At 40.4% G+C, this 21,848-nt stretch overlaps 1 protein-coding gene across 3 annotated transcripts in view; it reads right to left on the bottom strand.

Moving 5' to 3' along the window:
* HIKESHI (heat shock protein nuclear import factor hikeshi) overlaps nt 1-21,848 on the bottom strand; it is a 33,684-nt gene that overhangs the window by 4,503 nt on the left and 7,333 nt on the right. For 2 of the 3 annotated variants that reach the window (XM_079788725.1, XM_079788724.1), the window contains one exon: nt 3,108-3,259. In XM_079788725.1, coding sequence (XP_079644851.1) covers nt 3,108-3,230 — 123 coding nt within the window. In that variant the 5' untranslated portion in view covers nt 3,231-3,259. Of the gene's footprint in view, nt 1-3,107; nt 3,260-11,157; nt 11,284-21,848 lie in introns of those variants that run through there. The other variant, XM_079788726.1, reaches the window with a different exon arrangement.

The raw sequence follows: 21,848 nt of genomic DNA, 5'->3' as shown, positions 1-21,848 counted from the left end.
AATTAATGGAACTAGGTCAACTAGTTTCCCATAGAGGAAAATGAATTTAGATACCTTCCCAAACCATACACAAATGCAATTCAAAAAGTAAAACATTAAAGCTTTAAGAACTATAAGAGAACCTAACGATAACATTTTCCCATATCATGGTAACAAAAAATTCCTCAAATACCAACAACAAAAAAAATCACAAATTATAACAGAAACAATTGATAGTCTGTGTACATAAAAATAATTATGCCTCGCCCTGGCTGGTGTGGCTCAGTTGGTTGGAGCATCATCCCATATACAGGTTGTGGGTTTGGTCCCCTGTCTGGGCACATATGGGAGACAGCCAATCAATGTTTCTCTTTCACATCAATGTTTCTCTCTCTTTCCCCTTTTCTCTCTCTAATATCAATAAACATATCCTCAGGTAAGGATTTTTTTAAATACATTAAAAAAAAAGTAAATCTCTCATTAAAAAAAAAAAATATATATATATATATGTATATATATATATATGTATATATATATATAGTGCCTATGCAAAAGAAACTATAAACTATATTAAAAGATAAGCAATATATTAGAAGGAATTTTCCTGGCACACAGTAGGTACACAATAAATATTTGTGTAATGTACTTTTCTGTATACTTAATATATATCATAATAAAATATTTAATTAAAAATACATATACTTTATAAAAAAGCTCAAATACAGTAGTCCTGTCTTACCCACGGGTTCTAAATTCCAAAATCCTCAGTGGATGCCTAAAACTGCAGATAGTACCAAGCCCTATATATACTATGATTTTTTCCCTATACATATATACCTGATAAAGTTTAATTTATAATTAGGCATTTTACAGATAAAACACTCATTCTTACCACAGACCTTAGCATATGAATCTTTTCTATCCTTTATTAAATAAGAACTTTCACCTTTTCACTTTTTAAAAGAAGACCTTTATGACTTCTCTTTGGCATATCCAAACTGGCTTCCAAAATACCACTTTTTAGGCCTCCTCCTATTACATTCAAGCTACTCCTTTTATTTCTCTTCATCTCTTAAGCTTCACAATTTTGAAATGGCCCTGAGCTCAGTCACTGGCCAACTTTTCTATTTACAGTTACTTCTCTAGTGATCGCACCTCGTCTGCAACTATAAATACCATCTCTGTACTGATGACTCCCAAATGTTGGTCTCTATCCCAGACCTCTCTCTGAACTCTACACTTGTCATCTGAAGTTGGATATCTAACAGACATCCCAAACACAGTATGACCAAAATCCAATTCCTGATTCCATTTTCAGCCCATACTTGCTCTTTTCACAATATTTCTGTGTTCCATTCCTCAAGCCAACATCTTTGGAGCAATAATTTAATGTCCCCTTTATCTTAGACTTCACATGTAATCCCTACCATGAAACATTACTGACTCCATCTTCAAATTATCTCCAGAAATCAATGACTTTCTACCTCCTATACCCCCCTGGTTCAAGTCATTATCATCTCTCATATAGATTTTTCACAAGTGTTCCTCGATCTTCCTTCTTGCATCTTTGCCCCCCTAGTTTCCAAAGATGCAAAAGTAATCCTTTTAAAATGTAAGTTATGCCTAGCTGGATTGGCTCAGTGGATAGAGCGTTGGCCTGTGGACTGAAGGGTCCCAGATTCGATTCCAGTCAATGCCAGGGGTCTTATCCAGCATCTAGAAGGGTTCAGGAATCTGGAGAAGGAGCTGCGGTAAATTAATAAAGAGTCCAGAGATGAAACATAATTTTGGAAGGCATTTTGGGGAGCCAGAGGAGACTTAGTTAAAGAAACCAAGTCCTCCTGTCTCTCTAGACCCCTTGCATTTTATTAACATAAATTGTCCTAAAGCAATGTAGATATACATATCAAAGGCAAGGTTTAGTATACAGAATCCATTGTCAGATTGGGGGAACTACCTATGGCTGTTCGGGTGTTTGGCCAGTAGGAGGCAATAACATGTAGACTGAAATGCCCTCAGCTGTCTAGCAGCAAGCAATCATTTATGTATCCTTTTCAGGTTTGGGGAAATGCCCTCAACCATTTCTAACAGGCAATAATAACATGTGATTTTCCAGCCTTTGCTGAAGGCTCAAAGTCCATCAACCTTTTGATGAACTTCTTGCACTTATGATATGCTGGAATTAGCTTCCGGCAAGTCAAGGGCACATGCTCAGGTTGCAGGCTCAATCCCCAGTAGGGAGCATGCAGGAGGCAGCCAATCAATGATTCTCTCTCATCATTGATGTTTCTATCTCTCTCTCCCTTTCCTTTCCTCTCTGAAATCAATAAAAATATACATATTTTTAAAAAGTAAGTTAGATCATATTACTCCTCTGCTCAAAACTCTCTTTCCTATATTTTCTCCTCCAAACAGAATATAAGCCAAACTTCTTACAAAAGACAATGAGGTTCCATATGATTTATCCTGCAACAACCTCACCCATAATCTCCAACCTCATCTCCCATGTCTCACTTCTGCTCACATTGCTCCAGCCACAAAGACTCTCATGTTATTCCTCAAACATAACAGATTTCTACCTCAGGGCCTTTGTACTCACTAAACCTCTGTCTGGATCCTCCTCCCGTTAAGGCCTTTGTCATACAGAGGTTAAAAGTCAACCCTTATAGAATTATACCCCTTTAAGTTCCATGAGGACAGGCATCTTGCTTATCAGGTTCACAAATATATTCTCACAGTCTAGCATGCTAGTTATGAAAGGAAAAGAGAAAAATGTATAGGTAAACCTGTTTTTATCACCATAAAAACATTAAGTGTTATAAAAGCATTTACAAATTGTAAAATATCTATAGAGAAAGAAGGTGAACTGAAAATATCCATGGAAGCCAATAACTTCTGTCATGGTGCAAAAGTAGGATTACAGTTGTTCTTATGAAAAATAATACAATGAATAATAAATAATACTACAAGAATAAATTCTGTTTCACATACAACTGTAAACCTACTTTTGTCCCAAACTGTATGTTTATCTTCATTTTTACATGTTTTCTACCACCAGGCTAATTTTTTAAGTATAAAATATAATTTTTTAATTACTTTAGAAAATAATAAAATGGGCATTGCATTACCTGAGTGAATGAGTCAACTGAGGATACAGCAGCATTACCTACAGGAGTCTGCTGAGCCAAACTGTCCAATAATTCCACTGAAATTCCAATCTGAGCAACAGATGGAGTTCGGACAATATTCATGGCTCCAAAAGGGTGTTGGCTTCCTTCTCCTGAAAGAAATTAACATGTGTAACAAATTTCAAGTTTAACTTGTATCCCATACAAGTTCCTTTGAAAATATAAAGAACCTCTTATCTACACGCTCAAAAAGGCTCTGCTACATGAAAGTTTCTTTTAGAATAAACATAAAAAGTTACCTAGTTTTTATCATCTCCTATATAATAAAGAGCTAATATGCAAATGGTCATCATGCCCTCGCGCCGGGGGACCTGAGGCCGGGCTGGGGGACCTGAGGTCATGTCCCCCGCACCCACCCTGGCACTGGGCCGGGGGACCTAAGGCTGCGCGGGGGGACCTGAGGCTGCAACCCACCACCCAGAGGAGCTTGACGGGGAACCTGAGGCTGTGCTCCCCACCCTGCGGGGCTTGACGGGGTGGGGCCAGCTGGGTCTGGGTCTCGTGTGATTTTGAGGTGTACGTGGGTGGGCGGGGACTTGACTCTGGGTCCCGCGGCTTGCCCCAGACTCTGACAGGAGTGAGATTTTCATGTACATTTTACTAATTTTCTTTCATCTCTGACACTTCTATTATAGAGAAAGGGCAAATAGCAATATTAAAATATTTCCTCTAATTAATTCCCCTTTAATGTGCATGAATTTCGTGCACTGGGCCACTAGTTAAAAAAGAAAACTAAAAATTTCTCTACCAGAAAAATAGCTGTTACCTTTCTAAAATGTATTAAAATTACTGCAACTTATTAAAAATTAGGAAAATTATTTTATCTTATTAAAATAAAATATTGATTATTTTTCCATTAAAAATAAACAGAATGAGAAAAAATAATGAATAAGCATTAATTAGATAAAAGATTCTCAATGCTAACTCTGAGGAAAGAATATTTTTAAAGTTTTATAATTCTAACATTTTCTGATTTTTCCATTAAACTGCCATATTATTAATAAATAACAGGACATATTTTACTAAATGTCATGGTCATCCCACTCACCACCTGGGATGTGTTATCAAATAGGCAACAAAGAAATGTGCAATTTATTCATGAAAGCTATATAATAAAATGTGTATTCTACTGTTGTTAGGTAGAATGTTCTATGCATGTTGTCTAGTTGGTTTATAGTGTTGTTCAAGTCTTCCATTTCCTTGATAATCATCTATCTAGTTGTTCTATGCATTACTGAAAGCAGGATATTGAAGTTTCCAACTATTAATGTTGAACTATTTCTCCCTTCAATTCTGTCAGTTCTGCTTCATGTATTTTGCTGTTCTGTTGTTAAGTGCACACAAGTTTATAATTGTTATATCTTTTCTATGGATTGACCCTTTTACCCTATATAATAAAAGCATAATATGCTAAGTATCCGACCAATCGGTTGACCGTTTGGTCAACTGCTCGACCAGGAGCTATGACGCGCACTGACTACCAGGGGGCAGACACTCCAACCGGTAGGTTAGCTTGCTGCTGCGGTCCAGCCGATTGGGACTGGGGAAGAGGGCCGGACATGCCCTGGAGCCCTCCCACAGTCCCTCCCTGGCCAGCAGCCCTGATCGGCCTGATCGCTGGCCAGGCCGAGGGACCACACCTGTGCACGAATTTGTGCATCGGGCCTCTAGTCATTATATAATATCCTTCTTGTATCTCCCATAACAATTTTTATCTTAAGTCTATTTAGACTTATTTTAGTAGAGACACTCCAGCTCCCTTTTGGTTTTTACTTGCATATCTTTTTTTATTCCTTTACTTTCAACAATTTGAATCCTTGAGTCAATAGTTAGAACACATTTATTTATCCAGTCTGCAAATCTCTTTTAATTGGGAAGTTTAATTTTATGTTAAATAGTTTCTATTATATCATTTTAATTCACCATCATTTTTAAAGTGAATTTATTGGGGTGACACCAATTCATAAAACTATACAGGTTTAGGGTGTTCAACTCATCGAAATATCTTATGCACACTGCATCGTGCACCCATCAATCAAAGCAAAGTTTCTTTCCATCCCCATTTATCTACCCCCTTTGCCCACCTCTATCTACCTCAACACCCCTTTCCCTCTGGCTATCACCACACAGTTTTTTGTGTGACTATGATACATACACATATGATTTTTTGCTTAATCCCCTCACCTTCTTTCAATTCCCCTCCCCTCTGACAGCTCAGTCTGTTCCACGTATCCATGCCTGTTTCTATTTTGTTCTTTAGTTTATTTTGTTCATTAGATTCCACATAAGTGAGATTATATCGTATTTGTCTTTCTCTGACTGGCTTATTTCACTTAGCATAATAATCTCTAAGTCCATCTATGCTATCGCAAAAGATCTTTTTTATTGCTGGGTAGTATTCCACTGTGTAAGTCAATGGTGGGGGACTTTTCTGTCAAAGGCCATTTGGATATTTATAACATCACTAGAGGCCCGGTGCATGAAAATTCATGCACTGGAGGGGGGTCCCTCAGCCCGGCCTGCCCCCTCTCACAGTCTGGGAGCCCTCAGGGGCAGGAGGTGACCCGGCAATCAGGGAAGGCGATGCACCATCACACCTCTGCTGCTGCCACTGCCAGCAGCGCAAGCCTCAGCCGGCCCTGGGTGGCTGAGAGGACTGGGGGACTCCGGAAGTAGGCGCGTGGAGCGGCAGGGCACCTGCCACCCCGGCAGGGCTGAGGGGACTGGGCGCCGCCATCTTTGAGGATGGGGCAGTCAATTAGCATATTCCCTCCTTATTGGCTGTGGGTACTGCCATCTTTGAGGGTGGGGCAGTCAATTAGCATATTCCCTCCTTATTGGCTGTGGGTGCATCCATCTTTGAGGGTGGGGCAGTCAATTAGCATATTCCCTCCTTATTGGCTGTGGGCACCGCCATCTTTGTGGCAGTATGAGGGTCAATTAGCATATTCCCTCTTTATTAGATAGGATTATTAGGCCATACAAAAATATCAAGTTAAAAATTAGCTTGCTATATTTGGTCAAACATTTAACTCACCCCTAATGCTTTGCAAGGACCAGACCAAATGATTTTGCCTTATATAGCCCGGGTGCCGGGCATTCTCCACTCCTGGTGTAAATGCACCACAGCTTCTTTATCTACTCATCTATTGATGGACACTTGGGCTCCTTCCAGATCTTGGCTATTGTAAATAATGCTGCAATGAACATAGGGGTGCATATATCCTATCGATTAGTGTTTCAGGTTTCTTCGGATATATTCCCAAAAGAGGTATCACTGAGTCAAAAGACAGTTCCATTTTTGAGGATACTCTATACTGTTTTCCACAGAGGCTGCACCAGTCTTCATTCTCACCAACAGTGCATGAGGGTTCCCTTTTCTCCACATCCTCACCAGCACTTGTTTGTTGATTTATTGATGATAGCCATTCTGACAGGTGTGAAGTGATATCTCATTATGGTTTTAATTTGTATCTCTCTGATGATTAGTGACATTCAGCATTTTTTCATATGGTTATTGGCCATCTCTAAAAAGTATCTATTCAGGTCCTTTGCCCATTTCTTAATTGGGCTGTGGGTCTTATATATTTTTTTGGAAATTAACCCCTTACCTGATGTATCATTGGCAAATATGTTCTCTCTTTCAGTGGGTTTCCCTTTAATTTTGCTAATGGTTTCTTTTGCTATGCAAAACTTTTCAGTTTTATATAGTCCCATTTGTTTATTTTTGTTTCCCGTGTCTGAGAAAATATATCAGAAAAAATATTGCCAAGAGAAATGTCTGATATTTTACTGCCTATGGTTTCTTTTAGGATTTTTATAATTTTAAGCCTAACATTTAAGACTTTAATCCATTTTGAGTTTATTCTGGTGTATGGGGTAAGTTTGTGGTCTAGTTTCACTTTTGCATATATCTATCCAATTTTCCCAACACCATTTATTGAAGAGACTTTTATCTCATTGTATGTTTTTGCTTTATTTGTCAAATATTAATTGACCATAAAGGTGTAGGTTTATTTCTGGGCTTTCTATTCTGTTCCAGTGATCTACATGCCTCTTCTTGTGGCAGTAACATGCTGTTTTGATTACTATGGCATTGTAGTATAATTTTTTTAAATGTTTTTATTGACTTTTAGAGAGAGAGAGGGAGAGGAATAGAGAGATAGAAACATCGATGACAGAGAAACATCATCCATCAGCTGCCTCCTGCAGGCCCCCTACTGGGGATCAAGCCTGCAACCCAGGAATGTGCCCTGACCGGGAATTGAACCGGTGACCTCTTGGTTCCCGGGTCAATGCTCAACCACTGAGCAAAACTGGCTGGGCTGTAGTATAATTTAATATCAGGTAGTATGACACCTCCAACTTTGCTTTTCTCAAGATTGCAGCAACTATTGGGGTCTTTTGTCATTCCACATAAATATTTCAAATATCTGTCCCAGATCTGAGATATGCCATTGGTATTTTAACAGGAATTGCACTGAATCTGCAGATTGCTTTGGGTAGTATAGACATTTTATTGATGTTAATTTTTCCTATCCATGAACATGGTTTACTTATGCTTCCACTTATTTGTATCTTCTTCAACTTCTTTCTTCAATGTCCTACAGTATTCAGAGTACACAGGTCTTTTACTTCCTTGATTAAATTTATTCCTAGGAACCTTATTTTGTTGTTGTTGCAACAGTATATGGGATTGTTTTCTTTCTCTTTCTGATAGTTCATTATTGGTGTATAAAAATGCCACCAAATTCTGAATATTAATTTTGTTTTCTGCTGCTTTGCAGAATTTATTAGCATGGCATTTTTGAATCATAAAACAAACTTGTAATATCTAATAACAATGTAGGTGGGTCAATGAAGGATTTAGAAGTTATTGTATGCCTGGCACCATAGCACTGTTTCTGTTTTGTAAAAAGAAAAGTTAACTCAAATCCTCCCACAACTACATCAAAATTACCATTAAATTACAGAACCACCATCATTCAGAACTGCCTTAACCCTTTGCACTCGCTTGCTTTTTTCTCGATTCCTTTATTCTACTCAGGATTTAATTTTTTAAATACCCCAGATTTTACAAAGCGCGACAGTAGAATAAAAAACTGGAGTTTCTTTTCATACAAACTTATTTATTTGGATTTTTTATATTTCAAATTATTGATACATTCAAAGAGTAATTTTAATCTCAACATCCGAGTGCAAAAGGTTAAATTGGCTGAATGGAAGTCCTACAACTAGGGATTTAAAGAAGCCACATCAAGATTGGTAGGAGGGGTGGAGACTCAGAAAGGGGCTGGTCTCACACCGTGTGGCAGGTGAATAAAAATCAGGAGGGATATCTAGGTTGCAGAGGTGTCCTCTGAGGAACAAGGGGTTTCCGCCCCACACCAGACCCCCCCATCCCAGGGTTCTAGTGCCAGGAAGAGAAGTCCTCATAACTTCTGGCTGTAAAAACCAGGGGGATTGAGGCTGAGTAACACAGAGGGCTGCTGAAGTCCCAAGCAGTTCCTCTTAAAGAGCCATCACACAGACTTACTCAGACTCACTCCCTCTGAGCTCCAGTGCTGGGGCAGCAGTTTGAAAGGCACTAGAGACATTTGGGAAGGAACTGAATTATCTGGCATCAGAATGAGAGCTGGGCAGGGGGGGGTGGGGGGGGACACAAGGAGGATAACTTTTGCCCAGACAGAAGTGCTGGCAGAGACTATTGTTCCTTTGATGAGCCCTCCCCAAAAAGAGCCAGCAGGTAGGTGCCATATCTGCGACTCCATCAACCTGACTCACACTGCTTGCCCCATCCTGGTGATTCCCTGAACCTCCGCCTTATCCAACTTTCAGGCCCACCCAAGCTGTTTCCAGTGGCTTTTCCATACAAATGGCCCATCTTGGCTCATACTTCAGATTTTCCTGAAGTCTCTCAAATAAGCAGCATCTGGCCTCAGCATACCCTGTACCTCTTGCTAAGTAACCCCAGGCCCAGCACTAGCAGCTGCTGGCCTTGGTTCACAACTTGGCCTTGCCTGGGCACCTCCAACTCCAGCACAAATAGCAGCCATGTGCTGATTGCTTTGCAGCTCATGCCAGATGGCCCTGGGCGTGCAGCAGCTGCTGACCGGCAGCAGCTGACCTTGGCATGCACCTCTCGGAAGGCCCCCAAGCCAGCGCATCCAGTGGACAGTTTCAGACCATGTAGAAGAATCACCACCCAACCACCCTCACAAGCAACACACTCAAGTGGCAGACTCAGCAGGCATCAGAGCACCACTGATAAGTCCTGCTCTATGGGGTGCCCCCACCCCCCCCCACCCCCCCCCGCACAGCTGACTCTCCATGTGGTCAGAGGTCAGTCCTTGCAATTGATCAGCCTGGGGGTAAATTCCTTCCATTGAAATGCCAACAGCAACCAAGGCTCAATTATAAAGAAGGGTGTACACAGCCCACATGAGGGGGCACACCTTGAGTGCCCAGCTTGACTGAATGGGGAGGCTGTGCCACTGGACCCTACAGGACACCTACTATATTAGACAACTCTATCAAGCCTTAGAAACGTAGCAGCTCTACCCAATAGATAGAAACAAACACAGGGAGTCTGCCAAAATGACCAAGACAAACATGTCCCAAATGAAAGAACAGAACAAAACTTTAAAAAAAGGAACTAAAAAAAATGGAGACAAGCAATCTACTAGATGCAGAGTTCAAAACACTGGTTGTAAGCATGTTCAATGAACATAGGGTAAGAGTTGTTGAACTTAGAACTTCAACAACATAAAAAAAAGGACATGGAAACTATCTCTCTCATCATTGATGTTTCTATCTCTCTCTCTCTCTCTCCCTTCCTCTCTGAAATCTTTGGTATGAAGATAATGAAAATGGAGATAAGTATCTTTAATCCAAAATAAATCACCAAGATGTAATTTTTGCCCTAAGGTTTTTTGTCATTATATTCAGAATTTTACTAAGTAGACCGGCCCAAAAGGAAAACTATAAAAATTGTCATAACTATCAAACATAAATGTTTGTTCATATTAACTCACAGTATATTATGAAAAGTTATAGTGCATCATAATCTATCATAATCTCCAGAAGAACCACTAAAAAATCAATGCAAAGGTAGATAACTTAAAAAAAAAAAAAAAAGGGAAGAAAGAAGAATTTTAAACATAAGCCAAAAGAAGGCCCCCTTGAAAAGGGAAAAAGGAGCAATATGGTAAAACTTTAAAAAATAACTACATCAATAACATTAAATATTTATGGATTAAGCACTTCATTTAAAAGGCAGAGACTGTAAGAGAAAGTTAAAGAGGCAGCACCTAACTATATACTGTTTACAAGTGACACATAGGTTTGTCAAAAGTAAAAATATAGAAAAAAACATAGCATGTGAATACTAATCATAAGGAAGCTGAAGAAGCTATATAAATTTTAGACAAAGTAGACTTCAAGTCAGGAGCATTACCAGGCATAAATAGCATTTCATATTGACGAAAAGGCCTATTCATCAATCTTAGCCACTCATAACAGAGGAAGAGAGAATGATTGCTATGCCTTTTATTACTTACACTCATGTGCTTGAAGAAGGTCTGGGCAATGCAATATAGCAATAAAAAGAAAGAAGAGGCACCCGAGCTGGGTGCTCAGTGGTTAGAGCATCACCCTGCAGACTGAAAGGTCGCAGGTTTGATTCCAGTCAAGGGCACATATCTCGGTTGAGACTCAAGCAGGAGGCAACCAATTGATTTGTCTCTCTCAGATCAATCATCAATCATCAATGTTTCTCTCTTTCACCTTCCCTTCTACTCTCTCTAAAAATCAATAGAAAAAATATCCTCAGGTTAGGATTAACAACAACAAAAAGGAAATAAAAGGCATAAAAAATTGAAAGGAAAGGAATAAAAAATCTTTTCCACAGACATTATGATTATCTATATAGAAAATCTTAGGAAATTGTTAGAATTAATAAGGGAGTTTAGCAAGATATTATATATGTTACCTTTCCTTCATCCTTCAGGATACAGTCAATACACAAAAATCAATTGACAACACCAAATGCTAGCAAGTATGTGGAGCAACTGGAACGCTCATTCATTGTTGGCAGAAATGCAAAATGGTATCAGCATTCTGGAAAACAGTTTGGCAATTTCTTATAAAACTAAACATACTCTTACCCTATGATCCAGCAATTGTACTCCTTGGTATTTACCCAAAGGAGCTGAAAACTTATGTCTAAACAAAAACCTACATGTGGATGTTTATAGCAAATTTATTCATAATCGCCAAAACTTGATCTTCCTCAGTAGATGACTGGATAAATTGTGATAAATCCAGATAATGGAATATTACTCAGCACTAAAAAGAAATGAGCTACCAAACCATAAAAAGACATGGAAGAAACTTAAATGCACATGACTAAGTGAAAGAAGCCAACATGAAAAGGCTTCATACTGTATGATGCCAACTATATGACATTCTGGAAAAGGCAAAACTATGCAGTCAAAGCAAAAAATAAATCAGTGGCTGCTGGGACTAGGCAAAGAGTAGGGCAGTGAATTGGGAGAGCACAGAGGATTTTTAGAGCAGTGAAAATACTCTATGATATTATAATTATGTATATATGTCACTATATATTTGTCCAAACTCACAGAATGTACAACAGCAAGAGTGAACCTAAGGTAAACTGTGAACTTTGGGTGATTATGATGTGTCATTCCAAGTTCAACGCTTGGTAAAAAATGTGCCATTCTGGTAAATAATACTGATAACAAGAGAGGTTATACATGTGTGGGGGAAGGGTATACAGAAAATGTACCCTCCTCTCAATTTTGTTGTAAACCTAAAACTGCTCCAAAAAAAAATAAAGTCTTAAAATTCTATTGTATTTCTATGTACTAGCAACAAACAATTGAAAATATAAAGTATGTTCAGAGATTTGCCCCAGGGGGGGCTGGATGGTGGGCCAAAATGCCCAACAAGGAATAGGCAATCAAAACATAATTTATCAACAAAGTACTATACTAGCAGAAAAAAAGGTCAGTATGCTCTACATCCGTGCTTCTGAAACTCATTTCATCTCTTCCTTTTAAATAAAAATAAAAATCTATTCTTCTATTCCCACTCCAGTCCATATGAAGATCAGAATGTTTCTGTTACTTGCTTTATTTAGTTAATAGTAAAGGAGGGAAAGAAAATAAGGGAAAACTAAACATTTCACACTTTTGAACACATCAAAATTTCATAGTCCACAGCCCACCAATATAAAGCTCTCACACAGATGTCTCCCTCTTCTCCCTCCCTAAAAATCAATAAACTATTCTTTGAAAAAACAAAAAATGAGGGCAATTTATTTTTTTTAAATGTCATCCCTAGCCAGTATGGCTCAGTTGGTTGGGTGTAGTCCTGTGCACCAAAAGGTTGTCAGTTCAATTCCTGATCAGGACATATGCCCGGCTTGTGGGCTCTCACACTGATGTTTCTCTCTCTCCCTCTCCCTTACTCTTTCTCTAAAAATCCATTTTAAAATTTTTTCTTAATTACATAACCCATTATACTATCTAATGAAAGAGTAATATGCAAATTGACCATCACTCCAACACACAAGATGGCCACCCCCATGTGGTCAAAGATGGCTGCCCCCATGTGGACACAAGATGGCCACCATAAGATGGCTGGCAAGAGAGGGCAGTTGGGAGGGACCAGGCCTGCAAGATGGGCAGTTGGGGGCAATCAGGCCTGCAGGGAGGACAGTTGGGGGGGACCCAGGCCTGCAGGGGAGAGCAGTTGGGGGGACCAGGCCTGCAAGGGAGGGCAGTTGGGGGGGAACCAGGCCTGCAAGGGAGGCCAGTTAGGGGAGGGCAGTTGGGGGCAACCAGGCTGGCAAGAGAGGGCAGTTAGGGGCAATCAGGGCAGCAGGGGAGGGCAGCTGGGGCGACCAGGCCTGCAGGGGAGGACAGTTAGGGGCGACCAGGCCAGCAGGGGAGGGCAGTTAGGGGCAATCGGGCCTGCAGGGGAGCAGTTAGGCATCGATCAGGCTGGCAGGGGAGTGGTTAGGGGGTGATCAGGCTGGCAGGCAGAAGCGGTTAGGGGCAATCAGGCAGGCAGGCAGGCAAGTGCTTGGGAGCCAGAAGTCCTGGATTGTGAGAGGGATATCCCAGATTGGAGAGGGTGCAGGCTGGGCTGAGGGACACACACCCCCCGTGCATGAATTTCGTGCACTGGGCTTCTAGGGAAATAATATTAAGTAAAAATGGCAGAAACCAGCAGTTACAAACATATCAACTATATATACACGTAAAACAATGGAAAGGAATTTAAATGCAGGTTTCTCCTTAAACTTACTTTGGTGTTACTATCTCTCTCTCCCTCTCCCTTCCTCTCTCAAATCAATCTACACTGAAAAAAGAGAAACATGCAAAGTAACCATCACTCTGCTACACCCACCAGCCAATCAGGAGCGAGTATGCAAATTAACCCAACTAAGATGGCGGCGGCCACGGAGCTGGAGTGAGCAGGAGGCTTGGGTTGCTCCCGGAGATGGAGGAAGCCAAGCTTCCCGCCCGTCCTGGCCAGCCCTGGCCTCCGCTCAAGGCTACAAAGTTTCAATTATAGAAGATAAATAAATCCCAGATACCTGCTTCCAGCCGGCCCTGGCCTCTGCTCAAGGAGGTGCTGGAAAAAAAAAAAAAAGAAAAAAGAAGGGGCTGGGAGCTTGGGTTGCCAGGGGACGTGGCCAGCCTAAAAAAGGCCATCAACCCCTCACCCAGGCTGGCCAGGCACCCCAGCAGGAGCCCCCCCCCCACCGTGAAGGGGCTGTGGCCAGCCTGAAAACGGCCCTCAGCCCCTCATCCAGGCTGGCCACACCCCCATGGGGTGAGGGTCCCTGTTAGGGGGCTTGGCCAGCCTGCAAACAGCCATCAGCCCCTCAAACAGCCATCAGACCCCTACCCTGATCCGGGACACCCTTTAGGGCAAACCAGCCGGCCCCCACCCGTGCACCAGGCCTATCTATACTAGTAAAAGGGTAATATGCTAATTAGACTGGGAGACCTTCCAGATGTTCTTCTGGACAAAGCCATGGTGGCAGGGCTGAGGTAGAGGCAGTTAGAGGCCAAGAGGGGAGGGCAGTTGTGGGTGATCAGGCCAGGATGGGACAGCAGTTGTGGGTGATCAGGCTGATGGGGGGCAGGGCCGCTGGGAGTAAGCAGACCAGCAGGGGGGCCAGTTGGGGGCGAGCAGGCCATCAGTGGGGGGATCAGTTGGAGGTGATCAGGACAGCGGTGGGAGGCAGTTTGGAATGAGCAGGCCAGCAGGGGGGCAGTTGGGGGCGAGCAGGCCAATGGGGAGGGCAGGTGAGGGCGAGCAGGCCAGCAGGGGGGGAATTGGGGGTAAGCAGGCTGGCAGGGGGGGCAGTTGGGGGCGAGCACACTGGAATGGTGGGGGTGTTGGGGGTGATCAGGCTAGCGAGGGGGGCATTTGGGGGTGAGCAGGCTGGTGGCAGGGGGCAATTGGGGGTGAGCAGGCCAGCAGGCAGAGTGGTTAGGGGCAATCAGGCAGGCAGGCAGGCAGGCAGATGAGCGGTTAGAAGCCAGCAGTCCCAGATTATGAGAGGGATGTCCGACTGCCAGTTTAGGCCCGATCCCTGTAAACCGGCAGAGGATATCCTTTGAGGGGTCCCAGATTGGAGAGGTGCAGGCCGGGCTGAGGGACACCCCCCGTGCACGAATTTCGTGCACCGGGCCACTAGTAAATATATAAAAATAAATAAATGAGTAGCTAGATCCTAATCCCTGCTCTATTTTAAGAACACTCTAAAATTTTCTGGATTTCAAGAGTCTCAACAGTAAAATTAAGGATTATATTAAATTATTCTTTGGGCCTTCCATTCTAATATTCCATGGCTTACTCTGTTAATATCCTTAGCAAGAATATGCTCTATTAGTTTTTGGTTTTTTTTGTTTGTATGTTTTTTTAATCCTCACCCAAGGACATATTCAGAGAGGGGAAGGGAGAGAGAGAGACACACACACCAACGTGAAAGAGAAACATTGATAGGTTGCCTTCCATACGCACCCCAACTGGGGATCAAAGCCACAACCCAGGTATATGCCCTGACCGGGAATCGAACCAGCAACTCTTCAGTACACATGATGATGCTCAACCAACTGAGCCACTGCGGCTGAGGTGCTCTATTAGTTTTTTAGGTAGTACTAAGTACACTGTACCTTTATTACGACTTTCTAAAAACTGCCATGACAATCATGATCGAGTTTCCACATTCAGTACCCTTTTTCCAGGCCTCCTATACTGTTTGTTTTAAAGGTCATATTAATTCAGGAATTCAGTTCCACTTCTAGGAGTTTCTTCTACAGAAATACAGTGCTAGAAAATATGTACAAAGATATGTGTAAAGATATTTATTGTAGCATTGTTAGTAAAACAATTTAAAAAAAATGGAAAGAGCCCAAATTTCCATCAAGAGGTATTTGTTAAATAAATTATGGTATTACCAAACAATATAAAATGGTTTGAAAAAGGTAGATGTATAGATACCGTGTAAAAGCAGACTTTCTTCTCTGAACAAAATATTCAATTTCTCTGACATCTAACCTCTTAAAAACCAGAGACTTATAATACCCACCTCTAAATGTTGTTGTTAAAGATTAAATAGATAGTACATGTAAAAGCCTAGCACAGTGCATTGCACAAACAGGTATGCCATATGTTATCCTTTCCTTTATCCCTCAATCACTATAAAATCTTCCTAATTGGATTCTCTAGCTTTAATTTCAACAAGACTCCCAAACCCATCCCAATGATTTTCCTAAAATAACATTTGTAATAATATCATTACCTTGCTCAAACCTGTCTACCAGAAAAAAAAATTAAGCCTCACATTGCATGACCATCACATAACAGCTCCACTTTACCATTAAAACCTTAAAACCCCTTTTATTTCATTTGTATGTTTTTTAAATATGTTTTTTAACTTGATTTCAGAGAGAGGAGAGGGAGAGAGGGAGAGAAACATCAATGGTGAGAGAGAGAATCATTGATCAATTATCTTCTGCACACCCCCTACTGGGGATTGAGCCTGCAACCCAGGCAATGTGTCTGACTGGAATCGAACTGTGAGCTCCTAGTTCATGGGTCAATGCTAAACTACTGAGCCACACCAGCCGGGTATATCATTCTACCTTTAAAAGACTCCTCCTAGCTGTCACTTGAAGGTACAGTGCACACTTTTATGATTTTGATCATCTCCAAATGCAATTCCCATCCTCCCACTTCCATCCCATCCAAACCTATTCATACTTCAAGTTCATGTTTCAGTCTAATCTCCCATAGCGCCATTTTCAATTATCTCCATTCTAATCTGTTTCAACGCTGTCTTAGAATAATTTTAACGTATACACACAGATAAATCCTACTGAGAGCAATCATCAATCTGAAAAGTATGTGCTAAGAAGGAAATAGAGGCCCTGGCCAGGTATCTTATTCGGTTAGAGCACTGTGCTAAGATTGCAGGTTCGATACCCAGTCAGGGCATGTACAAATATCAACCAATAATTAAATGCATAAATAAGTGCTTTTAGGAAAGAAAGTTGCTTCTTGTTTCTTTTCTTTCTTTTTTTTTTTGAGTTTGACATTCTACTAACAAATTTATTTATTTATTTATTTTAATTTCTTTATTGATTAAGGTGTCACATATTTGTCCTCATCCCCCCATTCCCATCCCACACCCCTCCCCACGGATGCCCCAACCCCCTGTTGAACTTAACCACTGGTTAGGCTCATATGCATGCACACAAGTCCTTTGGTTGATCTCTCCCCTCTCCTCCCACCCTCCCCTATCCTCCCTCTGAGGCCCGATAGTCCGATCGATGCCTCCTTGTTTCTGGTTCTGTTCTTGTTCATCAGTCTATGTTGTTCACCATTTCCCCTAGATGAGCGAGATCATGTGTCACTAGAGATATACTTATATGAACTGAATGTGAGATGAGCAATAATAGTTATGCTGACAGACAAATGAATCAGTCTGTAGTGAGTTTCTTTCTGGACCAACAGTTCTTTTGAGACCCAATATCAATGTCCACCAGTTCCTTATGTGTACATGTCGGCACTGACCCCTCAGCTCTGGATGGTGGACAAATGGTGGTAATGCAGGTTCGATTCCCTCTGGTTGGGTCTCGGCCAGACCCAGGGGCACGTGGCCTCACCCGGACCCAGGGGGTGCGTGGCCTCACCTGGACCCAGGTGCACGCGGCTTCCCCCGGACCCGGAACCCAGCGTCACCCGGATCCAAGGGCACATGGCCTCACCAGGACCCGGGATCTAGCTTCACCCGGACCCAGGGGCGCGTGGCCTCACCCGGACCCAGGGGCGCGTGGCCTCACCCAGACCCAGGGGCGCGTGGCCTCACCCGGATCCAGGGGCACATGGCCTCACCCAGACCCGGGATCTAGCTTCCCCCGGACCCAGGGGCGCGTGGCCTCACCCAGACCCAGGGGCGCGTGGCCTCTCCCAGACCCAGGGGCGCGTGGCCTCACCCGAACCTAGGTGTGTGCGGCCTCACCCGGACCCGGGACCCAGCCTCACCCGGATCCAGGGGCATATGGCCTCACCCGGACCCGGGATCCAGCTTCACCCGGATCCAGGGGCGCGAGGCCTCACCCGGACCCAGGGGCGTGCTTCTTGTTTCTTAATACCAAACCCTTTCTTTTATAATTTCAAGCTCAGTCCTATCCATCACCCAGATTGGTCCAGCATCAGCCTACAAATGTATTTATCATAACTCCTTTTCAGAACCCAAGAGTCACAAAGAATTTTCTCTCAATGAAAATAACTCATAGTAACTGGTTTCAAGACCCCATACCAACTGCAATTCTCCCAACAGAACTCTCTTTACCTTCCCCAACCAAAATTGTTCTGTGCAAGTTAAGAAATCTGTTCATCATTCATCAGAGAATTGCAAACACTGCCAAAGTTTCTTAACATGAAATCTGCTTCACCTAAACTAACCTTCTACTCCAATAAAATTCTGCTAGATTTGTTACTTAATAAATTTTCAGTTCAATCACAACTGCCTAAAGTTAGTTCAGTATGTCTCTCTCTTACCCAGAGTGTTATTTAGCTAGATTTGTTCAATATAATAAAACATATTTTTGAACCTCAAAGGCTCAAGTATCTATTATAAGTCCACCTATTCTTATACTTTAATAGTTCCCTAATACAAATTTTAATAATTCCCTAATACAAATAACAAGTCTAATCTTTTATATAAATTAAGAAGAATTCTAATACTTTAAACATCTAAAAAGTGCTTTTCCAAAACATACTAAAAAAAAAATTTTAACAGCATTTTACCATTCGTTTAATATGGATATGAACTGTCTGTAAGTATTTTAAGCTGCTTTATTTTTCTTTAATAAAGCATGTGATTTATCCATTACAAATACTACATTGAAACTGTTTTGTTTTCATAGATAAAACTATCAGTAACCATGTTATAATGGAAATGATGAGAAACAATTTATTTTTTAAAAGGCAGGAGAATACAAGAACTAGTAATTATCATAATGGAAATAAATCTATTATCCTGTACTGAATCAAGTATTACTCTGGGATTAGAGTTTTGACTGTTTTATCTAAGACCACAACAGAAAACATATCTCACTAAGTATTATCGTTAACGTTTTGGTTAGAGCAATTTGATTAATTCATTTTTGATTGCTGAATTTTTTCCAGATCGGATGAATGCTGAACTTTTTCCAGATTGAATGAATATTCTTATGATCCCAGAATGCACCCACCCCGAACCCCTAATCTTTTCGGTGTCACAAGAAAAAAGGGAAAAGACAGACAAAGACATTGCAAAAAGTATAGGAGAAAGTACTTTTCACAACTACCAAAGCATCTCCTGCAGGGAATATAGTGATGATCATAAATAAAAGAGATGTTGTATCCTTTTCCCAACTTAAAATGTTGGCAGAGCTGGGGCAGAGTAAGAGAGAGTAAGGTAGGAACAATTAAATTGACAATTTAATTATTGTATCGCCAAAAACAAACAATGGGTCCTGGTCTACTGGCTAGTGGCCAATATTAACCTTAATCAGTGCACATGAGTCTGGGTACAAAACAGAACTACACTTTCCAACTATGCAAAAGGTTAACAGTTAGCTGACTACTAGTCTATTGCTATATAAACAAATCGACCACTTTACATTTAAGGCACTGCTATCATGTTCCACAGGGTCCTCAAACCAAAAGCAAAAACATATCTCTCTCCCCCCAAATTAGTTGCTCTGCTTCCTGTATTGCTTATTACTATATATACCAATATCCATCGAATCTACAAGCATGTTTTCAACTAGTGATTGTTTAAAAAAACACTATAGTATCTATTTCCATTTCTTTCTTTCCTTTGTAAACCAATACATGAACACTCATATATTCATTTGTGTATGTTTACAATAAATTCTCATATAAATATTCATTTGCATATGTTCGTATTTTACATTAAAATGGAGCAGTTTAAGAGTTTCCAAGAGAATGTCAAGTGAACATGTTTATGATGGATGCAGAAAAATGTCCTAACTTCATCTTTTCAACAAATGGTATTGGAACAGTTTGATATCCATTTGCAAAAAAAATAAAATAAAATTGAACTTCAATCCATACCTTGCACTAAAAATTCAAATTGGATCTCAGATATAAATGTAAAATCCAAAACTGAAAAGCTTCTAGGAGAAAACTTTCTAACCTTGCATTAGGCAAAAATTGCTTACACCAAAAGCAATCCAGAAAAGAATAAATTTAAAAACAGACTTGATCAAAACTAAAGACTTCTGCTCTAGAAAAGACACTTAAAAGATAAGCCAAAGGCCAGGAAAAAATATTTTCAAATCACATATCTTACAAAGTTATAACTTGTATAAAGTGTGTGTGTGTATGTATATATATATATATATATATATATATATATATATATATATATATCTCAAAACACAGTAAGAAAACAACCCAATTTAAAAAAACAGGCAAAAGATTTGAACAAACACTTCACCAAGGAAGATATATAGATAGCAAATAAGCACATGGGAAAAAAAAGCTTAACATCATTAGTCATTAAGGAAATGCAAATTTATAAAACAAAATGGGAGACCACTATATACGTAGTAGAATGCCTAAAACTAACCAAACCAAGTGTTGGCAAGAATGTGGAGGAACTAGAACTTTCATACATTGCTGGTTGAAATGTAAAATGGAACAACCATGTTGCAAAATACTCTGGCAGTTTCTTGAAATATACATACAAGTACCATATGATCCAGCCATGCACTCCTAGGTATTTACCCAAAAGAAATGGAAGCATCTGCCCATGCAAAGATGAACACAAATATTTCTAGCAGCTTTATTTTATAAGCCCAAACTGGAAACAATCTAAATGTCCATCAACAGGTAAATGGATAAACAAGTTGTGGTATATCCAACAATGAACTACCCAACAATAAAAAGGAATGACATGCCCTGCTGGTGTGGCTCAGAGGTTGAGATGAGAAAGAATCATTGATGGGCTGCCTCCTGCATGCCCCCTATTGGGATGGAGCCTGCAACCTGGGTATGTGTCCAGACCAGGAACAGAACCTTGAGCTCCTGGTTCATAGTTCCAGGCTCAACCATTGAGCCACACTAGCTGGCTGCCCTTATCCTTTTTTATATAAAGGTTACATTAGCTTCAAAATGTAACTAGGTAACTGCCTCTTTTCCTATTTTCTGACAGTTTATAAAAGACTAGAGGCCCAATGCACGAAATTCATGCAAGATTAGGCCTTCCTTCCCTCCACTGCCAACACCGGCTTCCCTCTGGCACCCGGGACCCGGGCTTCCCACGCAGCCCAGGATTCGTCCAGAAGGACATCTGGTCTAAATAGCATATTACACTTTTATTATTATAGATAAGGACAATTTGTTTCATAAAGGTTTAGTTGAATTTATAAAACTGTCTGGGCCTGACAGATGCTTGTGGAAGGGAGAATTATATTTTTAATCACTGATTTTAACTTCTTTATTGATATTATATATATTCAGGGTTTTTAAATTTATTGTTTAGTCAGTTTTCAGTATATTCTTCTAGAAAATAGACAATTTCACCTGTTCCTTTGTCATTCTCAAATTTATTGGCACAAAATTCCTCATAAACATTCCTCTCTACTATACTTATAGTTACGTCCCCATTTTTACATTTTTAATGACATCATGTGTGCCTTCTTTTTCCTCAATATATCTTTTCAGTGGCTCATCATTAGTCTTTTCAAAGAATCAAATTTTTATTTTATTAAGCCCCTCTGTTCTTTCTTTGCTTTCTGTCATTAATTTCTATTCTTAGCATTATTTTCTTCTAGTTTCTTTGAGCTGCTTAAGTTAAATATTTAGTTCATTAATTTCAATCTCTCTTTTTACATATATATATATATATATATATATATATATATATATGCCTATGAGTCCATCTCTTTAGTACTATCTTACCTGCATTCAAAAGGTTTGATTTGTGATGGGGTTTTTGGTTTGTTTTGGTTTCTGTAGAAGTTTGTTTTCCATGATCAATTCTTCTACAACTCATGAATTATTTTTAAATATTTTTAAATTTCTAAACATGATAAATGTTTTATCTTTTGATTTGTAATT

The sequence above is a fragment of the Cnephaeus nilssonii genome, assembly GCF_951640355.1.
Source record: "Cnephaeus nilssonii genome assembly, chromosome: 13".
NCBI lineage: Eukaryota > Metazoa > Chordata > Mammalia > Chiroptera > Vespertilionidae > Cnephaeus > Cnephaeus nilssonii.
This window is presented reverse-complemented; position numbering and strand designations above follow the sequence as displayed.